At 44.1% G+C, this 23,577-nt stretch overlaps 1 protein-coding gene across 5 annotated transcripts in view; it reads left to right on the top strand.

The window, feature by feature from the left end:
* Positions 1-23,577, top strand: part of CCZ1 (CCZ1 vacuolar protein trafficking and biogenesis associated) — a 249,034-nt gene that overhangs the window by 188,100 nt on the left and 37,357 nt on the right. For all 5 annotated transcript variants that reach the window (XM_078665158.1, XM_078665155.1, XM_078665156.1 and 2 more), the window contains 2 exons: positions 17,390-17,501; positions 22,330-22,363. In XM_078665158.1, coding sequence (XP_078521284.1) covers positions 17,390-17,501; positions 22,330-22,363 — 146 coding nt within the window. The remainder of the gene's footprint in view (positions 1-17,389; positions 17,502-22,329; positions 22,364-23,577) is intronic.

Genomic DNA, 23,577 nt, shown 5'->3' with positions numbered 1-23,577 from the left:
ACACACACTTTTTTATATAGTTTTTGGTATGCTAGCAGCACTGATTAGCTTTGCAGGTCCCTTTATTGTGTTGGTAGTTTTTCTTGTATGTTCTCAATCTCTTTTCCTGTGCTGGCAGTGACAGAAGTCGTCCAATCAGCGATCTTATGGATCTCTGGGAGGTAACCGGTGTGGAGAAGGATTGAGTGGTTATCAGAGATCTGATTCAGTAGACTACATTACCGTCCTCTTTTATGTTGCTGGCATTATGACATATCAGTCAAGATTTGACAAGATACACTGTTACAGGTGCCCTTTCCTCATAACAGGGTATTGATGCCAAAGGGGTGTGATTTTGGAAACTGCAGGGTGGACTATGTTGGAGTGCTCTAGTAATCCGCAATGTGTATAAGATCTCTCCAGTGTTTACATCCTTGTCTGGTTAGTGTTAAGTGGCTAGTTAGGTGGGGTGCTACAGCTTGTATCTTGGCCCTCCAAATATCAGCAAGGCTCTACAGGACCATTCATTCAATAGTTGTCTATCCTGTTGAAGATGAGGGATAGATAGTGAATTGGTGTGTGGTGTCCTAGGGTGATGCCGAATCTATACGCTTGAGACCACTGGTTACTGTCCTCCTTATTTTGGTTAGATAGGCAAGACATTGATTACTATCCCAAAGAACCCAGTTACAGCAATTCTCTCCTTGTGATGCTTTATATTGTGGTTTGTATTGAGACGTGCTAATACCCTGGAGCCCAATAGCAGTTATCCACTTTATTGACCAGTGGCTGCTTACCTGGTGGCCTGGAGGTGAGGAGGCAGAATTTCTGAGCTTAGCCTCTTTCCAGGCCCGACCAGGCAGCCCTTAGCTTGTCTCCCTTTATGTGGATGCCCTAAGAGTCTTGCTTAAATAGGAGGGAAAGCCCTAATTGTCGGGGATGCTAGATTAAATGGGAGCCTTAGCCCTAATAACAGGTGACCTGGGTCCATTGCGAGTCCTAACCAAGATGTGTTAAAATTGTTCATTGTGTGCCTAAATGATACATTATTATGGAGTACAGCCATGTAACATTACATTTCTGGTCGCTGTTTAGTTGCACTGACGTGCTTGAGTTCTGTGATGCTGCATAAAAGGTGTGAGTAGTGCTGTGGCAAGCTTTAGTGGTTCAGTACCACTCCCTTTTGCCGATTTTCATTACCATGCTAAACCCTTCCCTACCCATACCAGCCAACCAGCCATGAAAAGATCCCATTTGTATATCTACTTCCATTCAAATAGTACGTTATGTAATGTGGTAAGTAGTTGAAAGTACAGTAAAACAGAGGGGGTGGTGTCTAGTACCACCACTCCCATGTATGCACATCACCTTGCCCCCCTAATGCAGTGGGTTGACACAACCTGGAGTGAGGGCCTTGCCACCTGGCAACATCCCAGTGGCGACCCACCCCCATCATCTCAACGAGCATTAAAATAGGTACACCTGCCCTGGGTACACATAAACCTGACTGACTATCTCATAATGTCCATACAGTATACACCTCTACATCTTAGTGGATAACAGTCTGGGTTGTTCTTCCCCTAACGCAGTAGCAAGAATACATGTTTGGGCATCACTTTAAATGAGGTTCTAGCTGATAACAATTATAATACATTGCAATTAAAGCCCCTAATAGGCAGCACAGTTGAAATCACAGGATTAAGCATATACAGCCAGACATCCTAGCAGGAATGTCCAGCAACATAACCCCACTTTTCTTATGACTTCACAGTACACATGTGATTTTCAGTCCCTCAAAAGAAATAACCTCCGGTAAATGCATTTCCGGTGCAATTACACCCCTTCACCTCCAGGGGATGCCCTCCTCCAGACATCCCCAAACTCAGCCCTTTACATTTCACACCTTGGTGTACCCCCAGCTGAAGAACAAAAGTTCCAGCCACAGGATGCTTTTGATGCCTGACTGAGCCCTTGAGGTGTTATTCTTCGCACGTCTCCAGCGACTTAGTGAGGGACTTTCCTTCTTCGTGCTGGGGGAGACTTCGTTGCTCCTGCAGTTCGGTCTGGACTGTTCCCATGGGGCACAGGGTCAAGACTGATTTGCATATGGCTGGGTCCAAACTGGGGTGGCGTAGTGGGCAAAAGAACAATGGATTTAACCCAGATCTTTTGACTGGGGGAGAATGTTTGCATTGTCAGCATTCCGTCCATCATTTGTTTGCTGTAACACTTTTCGCCCTAAGTGGGATGGGTATGCCCAGACGTGGGTTCCTTGCTCAATATGCCGCTGGATTCAAGCTAGCCTGGCTGAAGAAGGGTGACATACCCTGAAACCGGTCCCAGTATGCTTGTTTCCGGTCCAGGGAGGACCTGGCCTGGCAGTTCGGTCTGAACTGTTTCCATGTGGCACAGGGTCAAGACTGATTTGCATATGGCTGGGTCCAAACTGGGGTGGCGTAGTGGGCAAAAGAACTATGGATTTAACCCAGATCTTTTGACTGGGGGACAATGTTTGCATTGTCAGCATTTCGTCCATCATTTGTTTGCTGTAATACCTTCTGGGGGGCATATCTCACCCCCCAGGGGACCGATCTTTACGATTTCGGCCTCTTCTTGCTCCTGGTGGCGCACCCCAGCCACTGGGAGGACTTTCCTTCGCCCTCCTGGTCTCACGGAGGGTTGATTCAGCCGAGAGCTGTCTTCAATGGCTCCCTGCACCAGCCTTTCGCCTGGCTCTCCTCCTCTTGTGGCGCAAGTCAGGGTCCTGGGCCAGGCTGGAGGTTCTTCCTTCCAGCTGCCCATGGTGCCAGGCTCCAGCATCAGTCGTCCTAAGCAGACCACACCCCAGAGAGAGCTCCTCTTCCTGTCCAAACTCTTTTTAAAGGATTGGGAGGGGGCTGGCAGGAAGTCTCTGTTTGCCCTATCAAACAGCGACACATCACTTCTCCGCCCCTGCTCCCTCCTTCCTGCCCACGCATCTGGGTTAGTTCAAAATGGCGTCATCCGGGGGTCTCATGCCACATGGTCTCTGAAAGCCCCTTGCCCCCCTCGCTGCCTTCTCTCCAGAGCAGCTTGGGGTCTGGCACCAGGTTACAGCTGCTGATGGATTAACCTGTAGCTCCACCCATCTTCTCTACTTGAAAAGGAGGCCTTCACCCTTAAAATGCTTGTCGTGAAGGGCTAGGCATCTGATGCTACAGCTTGGGGAGGAAGGTCATTACTCCAGCCTGGCAGGGTCAGCCCCAGCCAGGCTCTGGTTATGAGCTGACTCTGAAAAATATGACATTTCTGGATGACCCAAAAGCAGTACAAATATGACTTTGCACTCTGCAGAATACTTCTTCTCACCTAAGTTACAGTGGAATTTAGTGCGTGTCTGGCATTTGTAGGCCCTAGCAAAGTGAAACTATCCCATGTGGTCCACATCCTCATAGGGGAATAATGAAGCGGTTTTTCAGTGAAAGCATTAAAGCGCACTGACTTTCCCTTTTATTTTATTTCCCATTGTATAACGCCTATTCTATGTCACCACCCAGCTCTGCACAAGTCTTGCCACACCATTCACCTTGTAGCTGCTCCTTGGCTGCGCACGCCAGGAATCTCCCCTGCGCAGCCCCTACACTTGTGCACATGCATGTACACACGAGTCTGCATGTAACCAGCCCGGTGCCCCTTACTCAGGCTGCAGCGCAGCGGCCAAGTCTCACCAGGGGGACACCGGTTAAATCCACATGCAGTCCTTTTCCTCATGAGTTCACTGTGGGTGTGTCCCAGCTTATGAGGCTCTCCCACAGTAAAAGCTCAACAATTAGGTGTTCAAAAAGTGAAAAATCCGAGCAGCTCAGATGGTCAGAACCACCTTCTAACATTCCCCCAACTCTAAGTCGAGCAGGTGAACGGAGAATTTAGCGGGGCTGGTACTCCCATCGCCAGTGCAACAGAATACCCACTCTGTCAACTTAAAATCGGCCCTTAAGTTCCCTGTGTAAACCCGATTCAAGGTTTCCTTTTGGCAAGCTTCACTCAGCTGCCTCTGCATGCCTAACTGATCGCTGTTGTACAAGAAGGGTGGAGTGGTTGCTTGTGCTTTGTTCCAGCTATGATTTGCTTGTTAGTGAATGTGTTCGAATTCAGACACCCTATACGCATTTGGTTGTATCTAGTTTAATTATTTCTGCTTCAACAATGTAGGAGATTGTATAACACCAAAATGCCCACTGGCAATCGTACCAAATAGATGATTTGCCACTTCACCCACAAATCAGGGATTTTTCTTTACCAGCCTCCTCCATATCAGCCAGTGACTACTAAAATAAACTGAGACTGCATTATTCATATTGACTTGAGGAGTGGAAGGTTTTCTATGGGTGCAGACTATAGAGGCATGAGCAGGTCCGTGTAACCTCTGCCACTCCCTACAGGCTGCCATGCTCAATTCCAGTATCAATCCCAACAGGCTGATCCCATCATTCTTCTGTGGTAAATAAATAAATAATACCCTATTTTTGACTAGACATATATCATAACAGATAGCTCAATAAATAAGAGTCAAGATTCGAGGTAGTAGGAGTCTTGCAGGTTTAATACAGCATAAGGACAGGAACAGGACAACCTGCATAGGAATAGGATGATAGGGCCCAGCAGCTGCTGGGGCTGGATCTGGGATGAGCGCGCTGACTTTCAATAACAATACATGAGCATATATACATAACGCAAACACATAGCATTACATTGCAGTAGGCGTAGCAGTGGGTGGAGCAGAAGGCGTGACGCGTAGCAGTCGCGAAAGATAAAGACAAAAGTAGGTGTAACTGGGCGTATACATAGACATGTGGTGTAGACGTAACAGGATATGTCATGAATGGGGCGGAAACCATGGAGGGGGCTACCTGAGGAGCCGGGACCTCTAACCTAGTGGTGCGCGCAAACTGGCAATGACGTATCACTAGGAGAAGCTGGGGGCTATGAACTCTGTACTAGGAGCAGAGACTGAAGTCTGGAGAGTCGGAGCGACATGTACCTAAACCCTATCTAGTATCTGATGTTTAGAGAACATGTTGATATAAACTATAAGTCAAGAGAGGAAAGGCTAACTTGATTCTAAGACTGGACCATGCATTATTCTACATGTAGTGCGTGATGAAGAATATGAAATGACCATTAAATGCAGTATTTCTCTAACGTGGAGACGTGAAGGCTAGACAATGACGGAAACTATTGATGCAGTTCAGTAGCTTAGGAATGCAGAGAAGGAGGACTGAACTGATAACTGGAATCATAACATATTCTTGGCAGACTCAGAGACTGAGCCAGGCTGGGCCGGGCACTGCGAGGCAGGAAGTAAGTGAAGGGTCGAGGATACAGGTGGGGGCTGTATCCCTCCTCAGCGAGGCTTCAGGAGACAGGAGCTGAATCTGGTGTCCAGGCCCTTTTGAGGCCTAGAAACGGGGACTTTATAATGGAATAACGTGCACACTGAGAAACGTGGCAACGTAGCTTTACATAGGCCTGATATTCGTAGTATTCACGAGGACTGGAAACTGGCATACTAGAGGGGGACACAACTGTAATTGCGTCATTAATCGGACATGGGGAATGCATATGCATATTTAATCATGCACACATAACATATGACGGATGACACGTAGGGACACAGAACATGGCAAAATTTACTTTTCCACATTCCCTCCTTGTCACTACGTTTCCATCAGGAAACATCAATATTCATGATACCATCTATCATTTCATACAGTATCATTTGCTCGTCTTGAATTCTCTTAGAACGGGATTTAGAACGGGACTTGGGACTAGGAATACAAGAGGTAGCACAAATGCCGCAAATCGCAGGGCCACATTGTATACAGAGGCAGCAGCTGAATATGATCGCTACTGCAATACCTAGAAAGGACAATATTTTCCATCCCCATGCGGAAATTATATTCCAGAACCAACCGGACCATGTCCAGGTGCCTGGATCTTGGTGTATCAGATGGGCAATTTTATGGAGTCTGGTTATAGCTGAATAAACAGACGGCGCGTTATTTGGAATGAAAATGCAGCAACTAGATCCGATGACTCTACAGGCCCCGCCCCTATCGGCCAGTATGACGTCAAGGACGAGACGATTCTGTAAAACGACAAATCTCATAGCAGATTGCTCTTCAGTTAAGTTACCTAGAGCAGAGGCAGTCTCATTTATTACAGCTTCAAGGGTTCTGGTTAATCTACGGATTAACTTACTATTCTGGACAGGGCCTATAAAGAAGAAGAAACCTTTATTGAAATCGGTATATTGTTCTAGAGTAGTTTCAGTATAATCGACAATTGGGGACTCCCTTCTATGTCTAATGTGTACTAGATGTGTATTTCTATGATAATCAGATGGGGCTAGAAAAACTGGTGGCAGTAGGAAGGCAATGTAACAGGTTCCCTCCCAATCGAGGGGCAGACGAACATATGCGGTCTGACCACAAATAAAATATGAATGACGTGAAGCTTTGAAAATAGATTTCCCACTGTCACTATACTTGACAATAGTAGTACAATCACTATGTCCTACATGTACGGAACCATTATTTCGGACACATAATTCGCCTTTGACTGGTAGTACTGAAATAGCAGGTAAGTCTGGAGTAGTATCAGACTGAACATTCAGGACCATAAAATTCGACGAATAATTACCTAAATTATACACTTCATTTTCTAGATCTAACCCGGTTCTGTGGGGGAGACCTTGCTTGTCTGGGAAACATGTACTGTTAAGAAAAGACATATCTGTTGAGGATGACGTTAACGTGGACCATGCTCCACACGAACCATTATGTGAAAATGGATAAGGAAAAAGTGGCAGAACTCCCTTCGGCATCTGAAAAGGGGGGAGTCGACCACATACCCAACAATTAGTGGCATTGCTGGTCTGGTGTGAGTAATGTAACATGCGGATAAATGAGTTATTACGCATAGCGAGGCGGTAGGACAGTTCATGAGGGGGCAGATCACTAAACGTGTGCTCTACTGTAGCATTAGCAGACTTATTTACATGTGAAACTGGGAAACATAGGTAAAATGCATAACTGGTGCAGGAAATCATAAGGCTGAAAAACAATATGAAACATAGAAAAATGATACATCGGATTGAGTTTTGACTAACTCTCTCACTATGGGGGTCTATTTTATACATGTCAGAAACAGTCTAACCGTTTCACCTAGGGGAGGACTTAGACAATCAAACTGGCTGACTTATTTTACTAGACCGTAGTTTCTGTTTATACTCCTGCTGCGGAGTTTTCTCTAACAGGGGGGGTTTTGAATCAATGTCATTTGCGGGACAGTCCTTGAAAACAATATTTTGGCAATCCTTTGAATCCTGGGAAATGTTTGTCAAGACGGGTTTCAGTCCATTAAAAAGTTTGACATGAGAAAGGTGCACCCAGCCCTTGCGTCCTTCCAACTTCACGGCTGTACGGGTGGTGAGGAGGACCTGTCGGGGCTCTTTCCAACGAGGCTCCAGCGGACTTGATCTGTCAAAGTTGCGGACCATCACCATGGATCCTGGGACGATTTCATGCGGTGCCACCTCGGTATTGTCTGGAAATGCGGCGGCAACCTGTGAACGACATGAGTTGAGGGCAGACATCAAGGAAGCTAGGTAATCTGTCAGCATATTACTTGAAACATCGGTAATACTTCGGGGTCTAGGAGTACCCCACATATTAGGGGGGCGGCCGAAAACGACCTCGTACGGGGACAGACCTGATCTGGAATGTGCGACCATGCGCATGTAAAATAGAGCAACTGGCAGAGCTACTAGCCAGTCCACACCTTTTTCTTGACAGACTTTGGCGATGCGGATTTTCAGGGTTTGATTATGTCTCTCAACGAGACCGGCTGCTTCAGGATGGCGTACACAATGGAACTTCCACTGGTACCCTAACAAAAGGGAAACGTGCTTCATGAGTTCAGATGAGAATGGCTGGCCGTTATCAGAATATACGACTCTAGGGAGTCCATAACGGGGGAAGAATTCACGAACCAACTGCTTGGCAGTGGTCGCGGCTGTGTAATCTGGGACTGGATATGCTTCTGTCCACCTGGACAAAGCGCATACAACTACAAGGACATACTTGAAACCTCGACATCGCTCCATCTGAATATAATCCATCTGGAGGACTTCAAAAGGGTGGTCAGGGGGCTGGAAACCACCTTGTTCCACCGGGACACTTTTACCTGGATTAAACTGACAACATATCATACAGGTACGGACTTTCTGCTTAGCTGCAGCTCGTAAATGCTTGTTGAACCAAATGTTCTGGATACTATCTAACATAGCTTTTTCTCCTAAATGTGCTGGACTATGTGCGGTATTAATAATGACTTGAACCATAGAGTCGGGGAGAAACCATGTGGCTCTACCCTTTGTTAACCATCCTTGATCTGTCTGGACCCCTCCTTGTTCGGACCATTTCTTGATTTCATCGGGAGTAGCATGTAACTGGATATCTATGACATCTTGTGTAGGGTCCTTAACTGTCATACATGTAATCGGATCTGGAGTGTGTGTCATGTTAACTGGACTGTCTAGAGTCTGTGCTGTAAGCTTGGCTGTGCGATCTGCTAGATCATTACCTTGGGAAATAATATCAGTGACTTTCGTATGTGCTTTGCATTTCATGATAGCAATGGATGTCGGTAAATGTATGGCATCTAACAGAGCTTGAATAAGGAGACCATGCTGAATCTTGGTACCATGAGAAGTCATGAAACCTCTCTCCTGCCAGAGCACTCCGAAGTCGTGTACAACTCCAAATGCGTAGCGTGAATCTGTGTAAACGTTAACTTTCAAGTTCTTGGCGTGTATACAGGCTTGTGTCAGAGCAACTAGCTCTGCTGCTTGAGCGGACAGAGTATCAATACGGTGTGTTTCAATAACTTCGGTGTCAGTAGTCACTGCATACGCGGCGACTAGTTCTCCTGTACTAGTTCTCATACATGAACCATCCACATAAAGCGTCAGGTCGGGGTCTGGTAACGGAATATCTGTCAGATCTTGTCTTGGCTTTGTCGTAATGTTAACTACTTCCACACAGTCATGTGGGTCAGGATTCGAAGTAACTGATGGTAACAGTGTAGCAGGATTTAAAATGTTGCAGCGTCTGATTTCTATGTGTGGCTGGAACAGTGTCAATTCATAACCTGTTAAACGTGCAATTGTCAAGTGCTGAGTTTGTGTTCGGTTTAAAAGAACTTCCACGGAATGTGGAACTTGTACTGTCAAGGTATGTCCTAATACTATGGAATCACTTTGTCTGATAGCTAGGGCTGTGGCTGCAACTGACTTAAGGCACGCAGGCAAAGCCTGGGCGACTGGATCTTATGTGCTCGAAAAATAAGCACAGGGCTTGTATTGTCCTGCTTGATATTATGTGAGAACAGATAATGCTGTAGCTTCACGTTCAGTAACGAAAAGTGTAAAAGGCTTACTGTAGTTCGGTGTCGCTAGAACTGGAGCTTGGCATAGGGCTTTCTTTAACTCATTGAAACTAAGTGTATGTTCAGATGTCCAAGGGAGGACAGTCGGTGCGGCTGTCTCCTGTGTCGTTAACTGTATCAGTGGCTTGGCTAGAAATGCATACTGAGGAATCCATTGTCTACAATAAGAAGTAAGGCCGATAAAAGCACGTACCTCCTTCTGGGTCTTGGGCTGAGGAAGACTCGCTATTAACTGGATACGGTCTGGTGTCAACTGCCTACCCCTCTTGGACAGTAAGTGTCCTAAGTAGACCACTTGCTGGACACAGAATTGAAGCTTCGAAGGGGACACCTTGTGCCCCATCTCGGCTAGGAAATACAAGACTGTAAGGGATGCTCGCTCGCAAGCACGTTCAGAACGGGCTGTGACCAGTAGATCATCGACATACTGGAGCAGGGCAGTGTCAGTTGGCATGTGAATGTTATCTAGTTGTCTCTTGAGTGCTTGACTGTAAATACTAGGACTTTCTGTGAAACCTTGAGGAGCTCGTGTGAACATATAGCTCCTTCCATTTAAACAGAATCCGAAAAGAAACTGGCTGTCTGGATGAATAGGAACACTGAAAAATGCGTTCTTGAGGTCTATAACAGTGAAGAACGTGGCTTCGGAATCAATGGCTGTCAATAGGGAAGAGATGTCTGGGACAACTGGGTACTGAGGAATAATACATTTATTAAGCTCTCGTAGATCAATCACTAATCGATATACTGGGGGTGCATTTGGATCAGTACGTTTCATGACTGGAATGATCGGAGAATTACATACATTGGAGTCAGTTTCTACAACTACTCCTTGAGCCATGAGCTCGTCAATAATTTTGGATAAGGCTGCTACAGCCTCAGGTGGCAATCTGTACTGTCTGATTCGTGGTAACACTACACCTGGCTTGAGAGTCACACGATAGGGTGTGATTTGCATATAACCTACATCAGTTGGACCTTGCGCCCATAAATGCTGTGGAACATTAGACAGTCTCGAATCAAAATCTCGTAATACATAGTGACCCTTAAAGTCACGTAGGAACAATCGTATTCCCTCTGGGGAACAGCATATAACTGCACCTAACTCTTTCAGTGTCTTAATGCCTAATAGATTTTCTGGACATGACTTAGTAAGTAACAGATCAGTAGTGCGGGACAATGGACCTACTTCTAGAGTAACTGGCTTTGAAATCTCATTTACGATAGGTTTTCCTGAAAATCCAAGGGAAACATTTCTTGAGCCTGAGAGCGGAGCCCCTGGAACTTCGGCGTGACTAATTGTGGTCCTACTTGCCCCTGTATCAATCAAAAACTTTCTGTCTTTCCCTAATACTTGACTGTGAACATAGGGACCTTCTTGATCTACAGGTATCTCGATGAGAGGCAAGCCTACCTCCCTCTCTAGGCTGTTTCATGAATACTGCTGGTACTCTGGATACTCAGACTGTGCATACTGGTACATCTGCGATGTAACATGCTGTGTTGCAGCGATGGGCTGCGGTGCTGTAACTGTCTGTTGTGCATTCTGTGGCTGAGGAGTCTGTGAAACTTGCTCTTGTCTAGGCGGACGTGGTCTTTCTTTTGTCTTACCAGTAGCTATGTTGTGTTTCAGAACTGCACACTCATTTATAAAATGACCTGGCTGTTTACAATAATTGCAGTTCCCTTTAACGGGAGCTGCAGGATGACTGGCTTGATTCGGACCCCTCTTCTGACTGTCTTGAGGAACGGATTGTGCAACTAATACTTTCATTTTCGTGTCTTTCATACGTTTTCTCTCGTGTTCTTGCTCGTCCCTGATTCTATTCTGGTGGTACTGGAGCATCTGGAGCATCTGGGACGGAGTATTAGCTTGCCAGGTGCTTTCGACTTTCAAAACTCGATTTTTAACTTGTGGACTTGAATTCTCGACTAATTTAGTAACAAAAAGGTGAGGGTATGACTCACTACTTGTCTTGAGGCCACTGTTGATACTAAAACATTTTTCAAATCTAGAATAAAAATCACTAATATCCTCATCTTGCTTCTGTTTACAGGCTGAGATTGCATCCCAGTCTTCTTTTCTAGTTGTCAATAATCTAGGTAAAACTTGAATCAATAATTCTGGTAATTCTTTACATTTATCTCCAAGACCGGTACCTGGTACTCGTGCCTTGTCTTCAGCTTCTAGAACTGCCCAATCGATCTTTTTCTCTCCCACCTCCCATTCTTTTTCCTTTAGCTTTTCATACACCCCTGCGGGCAGCAGAACCTTTAACATTTTAATGATATCTGGGTAAGTGTATTCTCCCATACGGAGCATGTCTTTTAATTCTCTATGGAACCCTGCTGGATCTTTGTCATGACAGGGAATTAATTTCTTCATCTCGAGGAGTTCCATCTTTGTAATCTGGGTGTAAACAAACACTCGTTGCATTTCACCGTCCTCTGTCTTAACTGGATGCACTTCTCGTAACGGATTCTGTCTCTCCATGTAAAATGGTTTACTTTCTGGGGGTGAGACATGAACAAAATGCGGGTTCAGAAACGTTCTATATTTGTGGCGCTGTTCTAGAATGACACTAATTAAATCGGTACCTAGACCTCTCCATCTATACTGGAGTAACTCGTTCAGGACATCGTGTAACGGACCTGGATCAGAGTGTTGACCCTCATACAGAGTAATGAGGTGCTGGATCATATACATACCCACCAGTCGTTGTTCGGCTGGGGGCAATTTCAGAAACATTTGTGCCACTATTTCGTCTGGAAAAGTGGTAGAATCAGTAATCCATCGGACTGCTGATCGGGCTAGTTCTTGTTCATGCATGGTACTTAACTCACTGTAACCGATTCGTGATTTCAGAATGTGATCGGTAGCTTGGAATACTTGTTCTAGAGAACCTTGTTCTGGTGCTGAATGATGGAAAATTGGCTTGTGTTCTAGGCGTAAATGGCGATCTGGAAATCTAGATTTTCCTACATACGCTATTCTGGCGGTATTCTCGTCGTCTTCCTCTTCAGGATCAGAGTTACTTTCTTTCTCACTTACTTGTGCTGCTTTACGTTGTTCGTGTATCTTTATTATTTCTCTACGGATTTTCTTGTACATACTCTCCATGGCACTAATGGTATTGTGCTTACCCTCGGCTATATTATCACTCCACTTTGTCAGGGTTTTCATTTCGGCCGGATCTTTAGACGGGTAATCTTGTTCTCTTATTAGACAGTTAATTAAAAACTTTAATATCATACGCTGGATCTCAGCTTTCCTTTGAGACATGGCATCACTAATACTTTCTGGATCATCCCCTGTACGGATGAAACGATATATTCTGTCTAGATCTTCTTTCATATTGGGTAGGGTGACTAGATACTCGGTCACCCTCCTTACGCGTACTGAATATAAAACCATATTATTCTCGCCTGGGACTGGGTCATAGGCACATTCGCCAAGGGCTTGCCTGATTTCTGCAACAGACTTATTACTCTTGGGAGTACGCTGTGATGCTTGAGCATGTAATTCGAGTGCTGATAAACGCTTGCGTGGCGGCGGGGTTTGAGGAGGACCTCCTCCTGCGGCCCCTAGACTAGAATCGTCGACTGATATTCTTCGTGGCGGAGCGGGAAATTGAAATGCTGGCTGGACCGGGGGTACCGTAGCAGGTACTGCATGGGGTGCCCCGGTGTCTGGAGAAGCAGGATGTGCCTGATTTACTGGGACTGGCGGAGCGCGAACAGGATTTGCATATTCAGGGACTGTGTCGTCCAGATAGGACGAAATAAAAATATCAGCTGCGGTCGGTTTGTGACGTAGCTTGGTCGGAACTAGTGGTGGCGGGAAATTACTGGATGCCTCCGGGGTCGCTTTTGGCAAGCCTTCGGCAAGAAGAGGATACATACCCTTAATAAGGGCATGCCTCTGTCTGTCTGACTGTTCGGCTTTGACTTGTTCACCTATCTCGATTAATTCTTTTTCTTGGGCTCGCTCTAAGGATTCTCTACTTAATTCTGACTTTCTGATTTCTTTTTCAGTTCTTTTATGAGCTTCTTTACGCCATAACTCGATGGCATCTTTCTGTGACTGTCTGGCTTTCTTTTTCCATAATGCTTCTTCTACTCGCATGATGCACTCAGCATCCCATGTACCCGATACGGGCCATCTATACTTTTCTTCTAACTGTTTGGTATACTCTACCCATAAATCTAGATACAATATGGCGCTTATGCCATGTTTCTGATACATAAAGTGACCTGGACTGTCCCTCGGCGGGACGGGAACTGCTGCTTCCAGCAGACCCTTTCTAGTTTTTAACTGACGTAACTTGGAAAATATGGGCATGACTGAACTGTAATCTGGACACAATACAATACACAATGAACACGATACTTATTCCCCATTCATACCACGACACTAAAATACATGAAAAAACATTTAAAATTAACAGTTCGAACAGAATACTACCTGGAAATACTGAGAACAGAACACATACATTTTCTCGAGAACAGAAACTGACTAGAACAGAAACTAGATGCACTGCTGAAACAGTACGAAACTTACCGGTCTCATAAAGAGACACGTCAGGACCCGCATCCACCGAAGTGGACACTTCGTTTGTGGGACTGTGTACCACCAACCCACAGACCAGAGTCAATTAAATTGACCCTGTCTAGATACCACCCCAGTAACGGTACTCACCGGGCAGCAAGAACGGAAGGCCTCAGACTGGACTGGACTGCTACGACGACGGACGACGAACTTCGGACTTCGGACTTCAGTTACGGGTGGACCTCCGGATACCTCGGACCTTGGACTCTTGGCTTGGGCTCTGGTCGGGACTCGCCGCGTTCCTCCACCGTCTCGTCTGGATGCTGGACCGCCTCCTCCGTCTCCTCCGTGGGCCTGAGGGATACTTGAGCAGAAATATCTGCCACTGCGCAGAAGAGTTCCGTCACGACTGCAGAGGGTCAGGGGGTCGGCGTGGCTTCACCGACGCGTGGGGAAAGGGCAAGTCCCTATTCGGGCGCCATTATGTGGTAAATAAATAAATAATACCCTATTTTTGACTAGACATATATCATAACAGATAGCTCAATAAATAAGAGTCAAGATTCGAGGTAGTAGGAGTCTTGCAGGTTTAATACAGCATAAGGACAGGAACAGGACAACCTGCATAGGAATAGGATGATAGGGCCCAGCAGCTGCTGGGGCTGGATCTGGGATGAGCGCGCTGACTGTCAATAACAATACATGAGCATATATACATAACGCAAACACATAGCATTACATTGCAGTAGGCGTAGCAGTGGGTGGAGCAGAAGGCGTGACGCGTAGCAGTCGCGAAAGATAAAGACAAAAGTAGGTGTAACTGGGCGTATACATAGACATGTGGTGTAGACGTAACAGGATGACGGATGACACGTAGGGACACAGAACATGGCAAAATTTACTTTTCCACACTTCAGTAGTTTTTTTCTACTTGTTGGATGCTAAAGCACAGTCCCTGGAAATATAAGCACTTTAAACAAGTTGTACGCAAGGAGCTTTGTTTCTCCATTGTGATATTCCAGGGACATATCTTTTGAATCTATGTGAAATTTAAAAAGACTTAAGATTAGATTTTTCAGTATCCACACTAGTATGAACTATCACAGCCTGTTCCGAATGATGCACTTCTTAAAATCGTGAGTGCTATATTAAAGTTGTGAATACTGCTTTAAATGTTTGAGTGCTGTGTCAGTTACGAGTACTGTATCAAATGTGTGAATGGTGCATTATACTTCTGAGATTTGCATTAAAGTTCTGAATGCTGCTTAAAAGTTCTGAGGTTTGTTGTGGTACATTGAAATTCTACATTTGGAGCTTAGCAGCATGAATTGCAGCTGATCCACTTCAAGGATGGTGACACTATTTGAGCTACATTGTTGTTGCTGTTCTACCTATAGCAAGGCTTGAGAAGTAGGAGTCACATGGCAGAATCCTTACCTAACATGGTGAACTAATTTTGAGCATCGGTATAGTCCACTGCAGACTATCAAAGTACCTCAGTCTCCATCCCTGACAAGTCAGCGAAAGAGAAGATGGTGGCTTAAAAACATTGAGCGTTGATGAAGTGCTTCTTGCATACAGAGACTGTGTGGTCCTACAGGAGACACTGAAGATGGTCAAAGGTTGCAATGCTGATCATTTAGGACTGCTGCATAGGTGTGGATTGTTGTTCTCGATAGTTGTAGATGAGTACGCCGTGCAGCAGGAGTGCGGCAGATAGGTGAGAGATTAACAGCAGCGGTATACACTGAATCTCCTCCGTGTCTTTGCAACCTCCCTTTTGAAGGTGTGATGGCATGGCTTGGTGTTCCACTGCATCCAGGCAATCTCTACAGAGACATTAGGTGCTCGGAACCAGGATGAATCCACTGATATTGATAGACTAGCTGATCTCTCACACCAGGCTGTACTACTAAGTCATAGAAGCGTAAGCGGAAGGTTGGAGGGACTGTTGAATATTAAAGCCCAGTTCTCACACCCTCCAAGAAAACCGCAACTAGCCTAGGGTGTGAGGATTCTACAGCTGAGAAGGAACCAACTAAAAGTATGTGGCTGCTGATGTGCTCTAAATCCCTGCATTCTGACAATAGCTCTCAAACTGGTGAAATGACAACAGCAATCATAGCAATGGAGTCAAATATATAGATGCAAACTGGTAAACTTCACTTTTATTTGTTGGGAACGTATTGGAATGGTATACTGGTTTAACAATCAACTTATGTCTTCAGTGGCAACCTGTTCCCTTATGTTTATCTTGGAGGAGTAATGGATACAGGGGTTTGACTATCAAAGATGGTTTAGGCTTAAAGACCTTAATGGTTGCACTGCTGTGTTAAAGTACTGACTGGTGCATACAATATTGAGTGCTGCATTAAAGGTCTGAGGGATTCCATCAAGGAGTGCATTGTAAACTACTCTATGATAATTCTGTGAGTGAATTCAATATGTCAGTGATGCCTCGAAGTTCTGAGTGTTGTGGTGCTGCATTAACGTTTTGAGTGGACCCACATGCATTAATGTTTGCTATTTGGCATTAAAATGTTGTGGTGAAACTGTGTAAAGTTGTATACTGAGATCCTTCGTTCATGGTCTGAGTTCCATTGCGGTGTGGTAATGTTTAACAGAGGATGCGCATAATTCTCTTATAAGCAAAAGCTGCCAATAACTTCCTTTGTGTAAAGAATTGTCGAACAAGAGTAGCCCCTACGCAATCTACCTTTTGCCCCACTCTTTGATTTGCTAGTTGATAATAGAAAAGGTCTTTAGAGGACTTTGCTTCACAGCAGATGGGGGGTAAGAACCTAGGTGGGCCAATGCTACCTGCCCGCTCTACTATTAGCTCAATTCATACAAACATATGAAGACATCAAAAGAATAGGTGGGTTTTTCCATCACTGGTGGGTCATCTTACCAATTTCTCCCTTTTAGTTATGGTTCACAAACAAAATTGCAGGGGGTAATAATTTTCGTAGGATAATACTTATTTTATGTTGATACATTTTAAAGAGAATGTTCACCCATGCCTTAAGAAGAGGCCTGCATGGTGATGAAAGCTAGCAATGGAAAGTGTGTTACTTCATTGAAAATGATAACCAATCCAAAGTCACATTTTCGGTCTTAGTATTTCATAGATGGGGAATAACATTGAGTGAAAACAAATTTGAAAAATATACAGTAATCAAGGAATAAAAGACGCATTGGACAAACTTCTTCTCATTTGGTCTCTCCAGTCTGTAAACATTCACCCTGACTAATCTGCTTTCTGACGTGTTTAGAATTCGGTCTGTATTTTCTATTTGACTATCAACTTTTTAGCTTGCCCATTCCACCTATACAGACATTCTCTTTTGTTCATTTTGTTCTGAATTTCAGGTTCTTGACGGGGCCTTATGACCTGAGTGACCCAGAGGTAAAATTCAGATTCCCAAAAATATTTGTGAACACAGATGAATCTTACGAGGAGCTCCATCTCATTGTCTACAAGGTAAATAAACACTTTAAGAAGCGTATACTTCAGACTATTGGTTACGTGCTTAGTTGCAAGTGGTGGGCATCAGCACTAACGTTTGGGTCTGGTACTTATTTTTCATCATCAGACATTCACCAGGAGAGAAAGGCAGAAACGTGAGACAGAAGGAGGAAAATAGATAAACGGTGACTAAGGGAGATAGAGTGGGGTAAAATGAACCTTCAGGAGTGTGACAATGAGACTCTAAATGAAACGTGGTGGAAAAAACAGGCACAAGGTGAAATCAAGACTAGCAGCCTTGGTATTCAGCAACTTCCATCATTCAAAAGTGCCACTACATTCTCCTAAGGAAAACGGTGTACTCCTCCACTTTAATTTGATGTATTTGTTGCCCATTTTACTAAAAGACTCAAATGCTAGTTTGATACCTGGTGGTATTGCTAGTTATATAGAGACACCCATTGTTCTCTTCTGTGCTATTGGTTAAAATCGCTTCATACACTCAAATAAGACTCGCTGCCAGTAAATGTCAATTAGTCAACTATGATGTGTGCCAGTGTCAGAGAGCACTCCTGTTTGTCAAAGGTATGCAATGGCCTTGGTCAATGCTAACGTAATTAAACAGAAGAGATACATTTCAAAATATTAAATCGCAGAATTGAGACATACAGCATGCAGGATCTTGGTAGCTTTGATCACATCACTACCATGGGGACACAAACTTTGTTGTTGCAGTTGAGTATTCCAATTGATTTGTACTTTAAATTGATTTCTGAAGGATCTATTGATTCAGACCGGATGACAGACCGTTCTGCATTATTGCCTATAATAACTCCTTTCAAAAACAGCAAATGCGGGTAACCTTGTCTGGTCTCTCACATTTTAGTATTACCGGAGGGCATGTTTTTTGAGCTACCATAATGACTTTGTACGAGTCACCCACGCAGATAGCGCTGATAAAATGATTAAACCTCTGAAGCCACAGGCTGACCTGGTAGAAATGGCTTCATCCACAGAAGGTGAACACAAAGACGCCCTTCTGCTCCTTTAAAGTTATGTGGATCAAATCAGACTTACACTTTGTTTTACCATTGTTGCAGTGGGGTATAGTGAGAGAGAACCACACAGGGTATATTCAGGAATGGGAGATGGCAGGTCTCTAACCTTAATGGCATTCAAACCTAGGGCTTACATACATTCAAGGCCATCCAAATTGGTGGTATCCCACCCCTTATCTGCCCCAGCACTTCACACACACACACCTCTTACACTCTGGTTGTGGGGCCAACATGACATACTACATGAATGTACATAAGGAGAACACCACAATTATAGCTGTCAACAACCTCTTATAGTGTCATGAGCTAATCTTTTACATGTTTCTTATGCAAGGTAAAAGAAGTAACACTTTAGTTGTACCCCCGTCACAAACAGTATAGATTTCTGTTGGTGAGCAACATCTAAAATGTGTAGAGCACCTGTCAAGGAGCTTGTGAAAGTTTACCTTTTAGTATGCAAAAGGCAAGGGTTCAGGTAAGCCCCACACAAAGATGAGAGTTCTCACTACTGGACGTTTCAGTGAAAAGCCCAGAAGTGTTTGAAGATAAATGTCTCAAAGTCTTTTTGTATTTAAGTTTATTTGTCTGATTAATCTCTCAAATGTTTCTACTCTACAACCCACACCCGGTTCCCTGAAAGCTATGACTGTCTCCGTCTCAATCCACAGAGTCGGTGCAAAACCGATGCTGAATCCAAACTACAGAAATGTCTACACCAGGTGAACCTTGCAGTCCCAGTGTATGACATCCCTCTCTGTACACCAGACCTAGAAGGATGACCTGACACTAGCAAACCATAGCTGAAACTCAGATGCTCCAGCTGTAGCCACTTGGTACCTAAACTTATAAATGCTGCCTACTGAGCATCTCCTAGGGAATCATACACGTCGGTCCAGAATTAGATTTCTGAATCTCGTGGACAGGTCCCTTAACACCACACAGGCAATTTTAGAAAGTAGAGTTATGGGGAAACGTAGCCCAGCCCCCACCACATTGTTCACTTCCTTGGTATGGATCTTGGAAGCAGTAACTTCCCAATCGAAAGACCTTCTGAAAGATTACCTGCCTCTGTCAACTTATGGGAGCAAGTGCCCACGTTATGGGTAAGAGAAGCTTTCATAGTTACATTCCTCATCGCACTGCCACAGTGCGCCCCCAAAATGTAGAATGGAGGTGAGAAGAGTGAGAGCTATCAGTCTCTGATCATAAAACCGAGAGGACTGATTCTCCAAGGTTGCACCAAATTGTAAACGGATTCATATGTCATCAAATCTCTGGTGTAAACATGCACGGTGGATATCCCCTGTTCTGGAGTGCTGGAAACCATCAACCAGGATTTGTGTGAATCCTGAGCTCTGAAGTTGTGACCTGTTGGGTGACCGGTGAGTCGAGTCTCCACCAGACTGGCTTGTGCCATAACAATGGTCCCAAGTACAATGTTGCCTGTGAAAACATGAACAGCTTCTCTTCGTGTTGAAACAAAAGAGAAGTGACAAGAAAAAGAAAATCGGTTTTCAGTACCCTCTCTGTCTCTAGCCTACTTATGACCAATGAACAGTGACTTCACAGTCAGTTTGACCTTGCCCCCTGAACTAGAATTCATGTCCATGCTGGGCTGTTTGAAAAGCTGGGAGATCCAGCCGGTGGCTTCTCTGCCTATTACTAAAGTAAGGAGATAGCTCAGAGGTAAATTCTTGTGATTTCGAAGTCCATAGGTTGAGATGTGGTGCTCTTGAGACTTTGTATACAGCACCCAAAGTCAGTGAAAGTCAGGTGTACAGACTTCATTTGCATTGTCGCCTGATCCTAGGAGACTGCGTGGGCCAACCAGTGATCCAAGGAATATGATTGAAAGGTACACACCTTCATCTTTGGAATGGCCGACTGAAAGGAAGGACTTTCCATTGAAATGAAAATAGAATGAGGTACTATAACCTTCAGAAGTCCTCTGTGTTCTTTGCAAATTGTCACGTATACGTCCTCCACATCCATTGAAAGCAGGAATTGTTCAGGATTGATCAGAGGGACAATTCTTTGAAATATTCCCATCTTGAAATGTTAAGTTTCTACATAAACATTTGCCCCTTTTAGATTTACAGTCAAACACTGCCCCTCTCAAACCTTTACAGAGAATATTTGGAGCTAGAGCATTCTGCCACATTGACCCTCTTGTTGTTCTCCCTATAGGAAACTGCAACCATCGCCATCTTTACCATTGACTCTGAATGCCCCGAATGTATCCTTTTCTGTCAAAGCAGCGTAGAGGTGCAGGCAAAACCCCAGAATAAGGAGAGAAAAAAAGAGTAAACAATTTTCTATGCTCTTCCTTCAAAGAGTTGTCTGATCTTTTTTTTCCGCATAGACCAGAACAGTCGTTATTGTAGACACACACAGGAGTCCCAGACGCATCTGTGAAATAGTAGAGACCATTGTTCTATATTAGTCGAAGGGTGTTGGGGCTTTGGAGGAGGTTGAAAAATTCCTTAATGGCCCCCTCCCACTCTAGACGCCCCTAACCTTAGATGTGTCTCCTATGTATGGAGCTGGAGAGGGCTGTAGCATTGGTATCTGGAATGCTTGTGTACTGGTCTTGTCCCATGCGTAGAGGTGACAAAGTAGACGTAGCCGAGCTGTGTCTTTTTAAGGTTATTTATTTAGTCCATATGATGTGTAGTAACAGCCCCATCAGGAGCAGCCTGCTAGTTGATCAGCCCATCTTTCAACTAACAACACTCACACCAGGCACCCAAGCATTCCACTCATGTCCATCACACCAACATTCCACTAAACACTCACACTGGCTGAGCAGCTAGGAACAAGGTGAAATGGAACATTATAACATAACATGAGAATACTCCAGCTTGCATGCAGATGATTTCAGGGATGAGGAGTTTGACACGTTCCTTCATGTAATACTTTGCAGAACATCATTTGTGGCCTGAAACCTTCTGGCCTAGGAAACGAAGACCAAATAGGACAGCCTTGTGTACCATATCCATCTTTCATTGGCCATTCTTTACTTGGCTGCTTATCGTGCTCCTGTAACCAAGACGGCCGACCTGATTGCTTAAGCAGTATCTATAATTCTATACACAATGATTTCAATACAGTTGCTAGTCGTCGATTTCCTTCTTTTCTGTATCCTTCCATTTTCATTCGGTACCTCCTATTGTCATTGTGGTATTTCTATTTTTTTAACATTTTATCTACTTTCTAAGTTTTCTTTGCCTTAGAAGCTACCGGGTGTGCATTTCCTTTTCCCGCTGTAATGAATAGCAATGCCCTGGGTTGTAGAGTATCTGGTGACCAGGGTGATCTCATCCAAGTGTTTCACTTCTTGATGGAGGATAGCTGTAGACTGACACCTGTTGTTAGATGGATCTGTACTTAATACAGACAGGGTGTTTTTTTCCAATTAGGGTTGAGACTTTCTAAAAGGCTAGCCTGTTGACAGCTTTTCGGTGATGTTTACAAAATGGCTCCTCAAATCATGCCATAGTATGTCTGAAAACAAGAACTTGCCTTTGAACTTGGAAACATGTAATGTTGTAGGTGGATATGCACTTAGCTTACCAAATAAAATAAATACAAAGCATGGTGCATTAGCTTTTTCGTACATTTTGGAAGTAGTTAATGTGTATCTGGTTTTGTAGTTCTAAATAAATGTATCCTGGCAAAAATGGAAAGCATTTTCTTGGACCAGCATGATTTCTAACAGCTTTTTAGCCAGGATGATAAAAATGTAACTGAAGCCCGCAACTTTCCATTTTTTTTCTATTTTACAGGCTATGAGTGCAGTTGTGTGTTTTATGGTTGACGGTAAGCATAAGCCCCGCAATTTTATTATACTTGAATCTTGTGGATTTTATGAGCTGTGTGCTACAAATGCATCTTGAGTGTTTCAGATTCCACTGCCCCTCTGCCCTGCTTCTCCACACCAATTTTGAGTTTGCACCTGTTTTCTCGAACGTTGCTTCTTCTTGACAGCCTCAAGTGGACAGTGCTTTTTCAGTCCTTGTATCAATTTCAGTTACTACATAGTTGTTGATAAATCAGTCTGTTTGTACAGCACAACATGCAAGCACAAAACGACCACATCATCCTTCTTGGCATCAACAGCCGGTGCTGAAACCTGAAATTACCCCTTAACGTTGTACCTTGAATATCAGTTTTTTTTAACAGAAGAGTCCAGTGTTCGGTTTTTGATACCACCAAGATGCGCAGAGGATCAGGTCTGAAACTCGTGTGTCCTGGTCCCAGAAAGTGAGCGAATCCAGCTCAATCATTACTTCCTTTTATGCTTAGTGAGAAACTGCAGTATTAATATATTGGGGAACTCTCTTAAGATGTATTTGAGCAAGAGTTCAGGCGGTGCATATCATTTCAAGTTAGAATATGCCTTCCAAAATCAGTTTGTTAAATATATAGCACTTGGTGACTACACATTGACTTGAAGCGTACATTGAAACATGCATAGTTTTACCGACATCTTTTTTTAAACAAAATAATTGATGAGCCTTCTTAGTTGGCTTACTAGCTCCCATATACAGATTTTTAATTATGACTGATTTGTGTTCCACATGCCGTGTAATTTTAAAATTGAATGTGTTACTAAGGTTCCCCATTATTGCCTTTCTGTTTTATTCCTGTGGCAACGATTACTAAATAAGTATTTAAATATGCACTGCATAGCGTGTTGAACACATGTCGAATCCAGGGAGTGTTTTGCTACCCATTATATCTTAGTGATTGTATTTATTTAGTGCCTCATTCGCCATTTCCGATGGCTCACTTGCGTAGTTTGCTGTTTGAAAGCCTGGTGAAGGCTTTTCCCATCAACAATGGTGCTCGTGTTGGGGATCAGTTTTGATGATCCTCACTGTGAACCCTTCTTTGTATGATCATTTCCTTTAGCTTAATTATGCTGTCTGATCCTGAGAGTGTGTCCCTAGAGGTCCAGTCTTTTCCAAGGTGTGCTACCTTATCTTTTAGTATATTCCATAATATGGCCCCAGGGTGCATGCAGGATGCTC

The sequence above is a fragment of the Lissotriton helveticus genome, chromosome 10 (genome assembly GCF_964261635.1).
Source record: "Lissotriton helveticus chromosome 10, aLisHel1.1, whole genome shotgun sequence".
Classification (NCBI taxonomy): Eukaryota; Metazoa; Chordata; class Amphibia; order Caudata; family Salamandridae; genus Lissotriton; species Lissotriton helveticus.
Note: the sequence above shows the minus strand (reverse complement) of the source record. Positions and strands in the feature narration are given on the sequence as shown.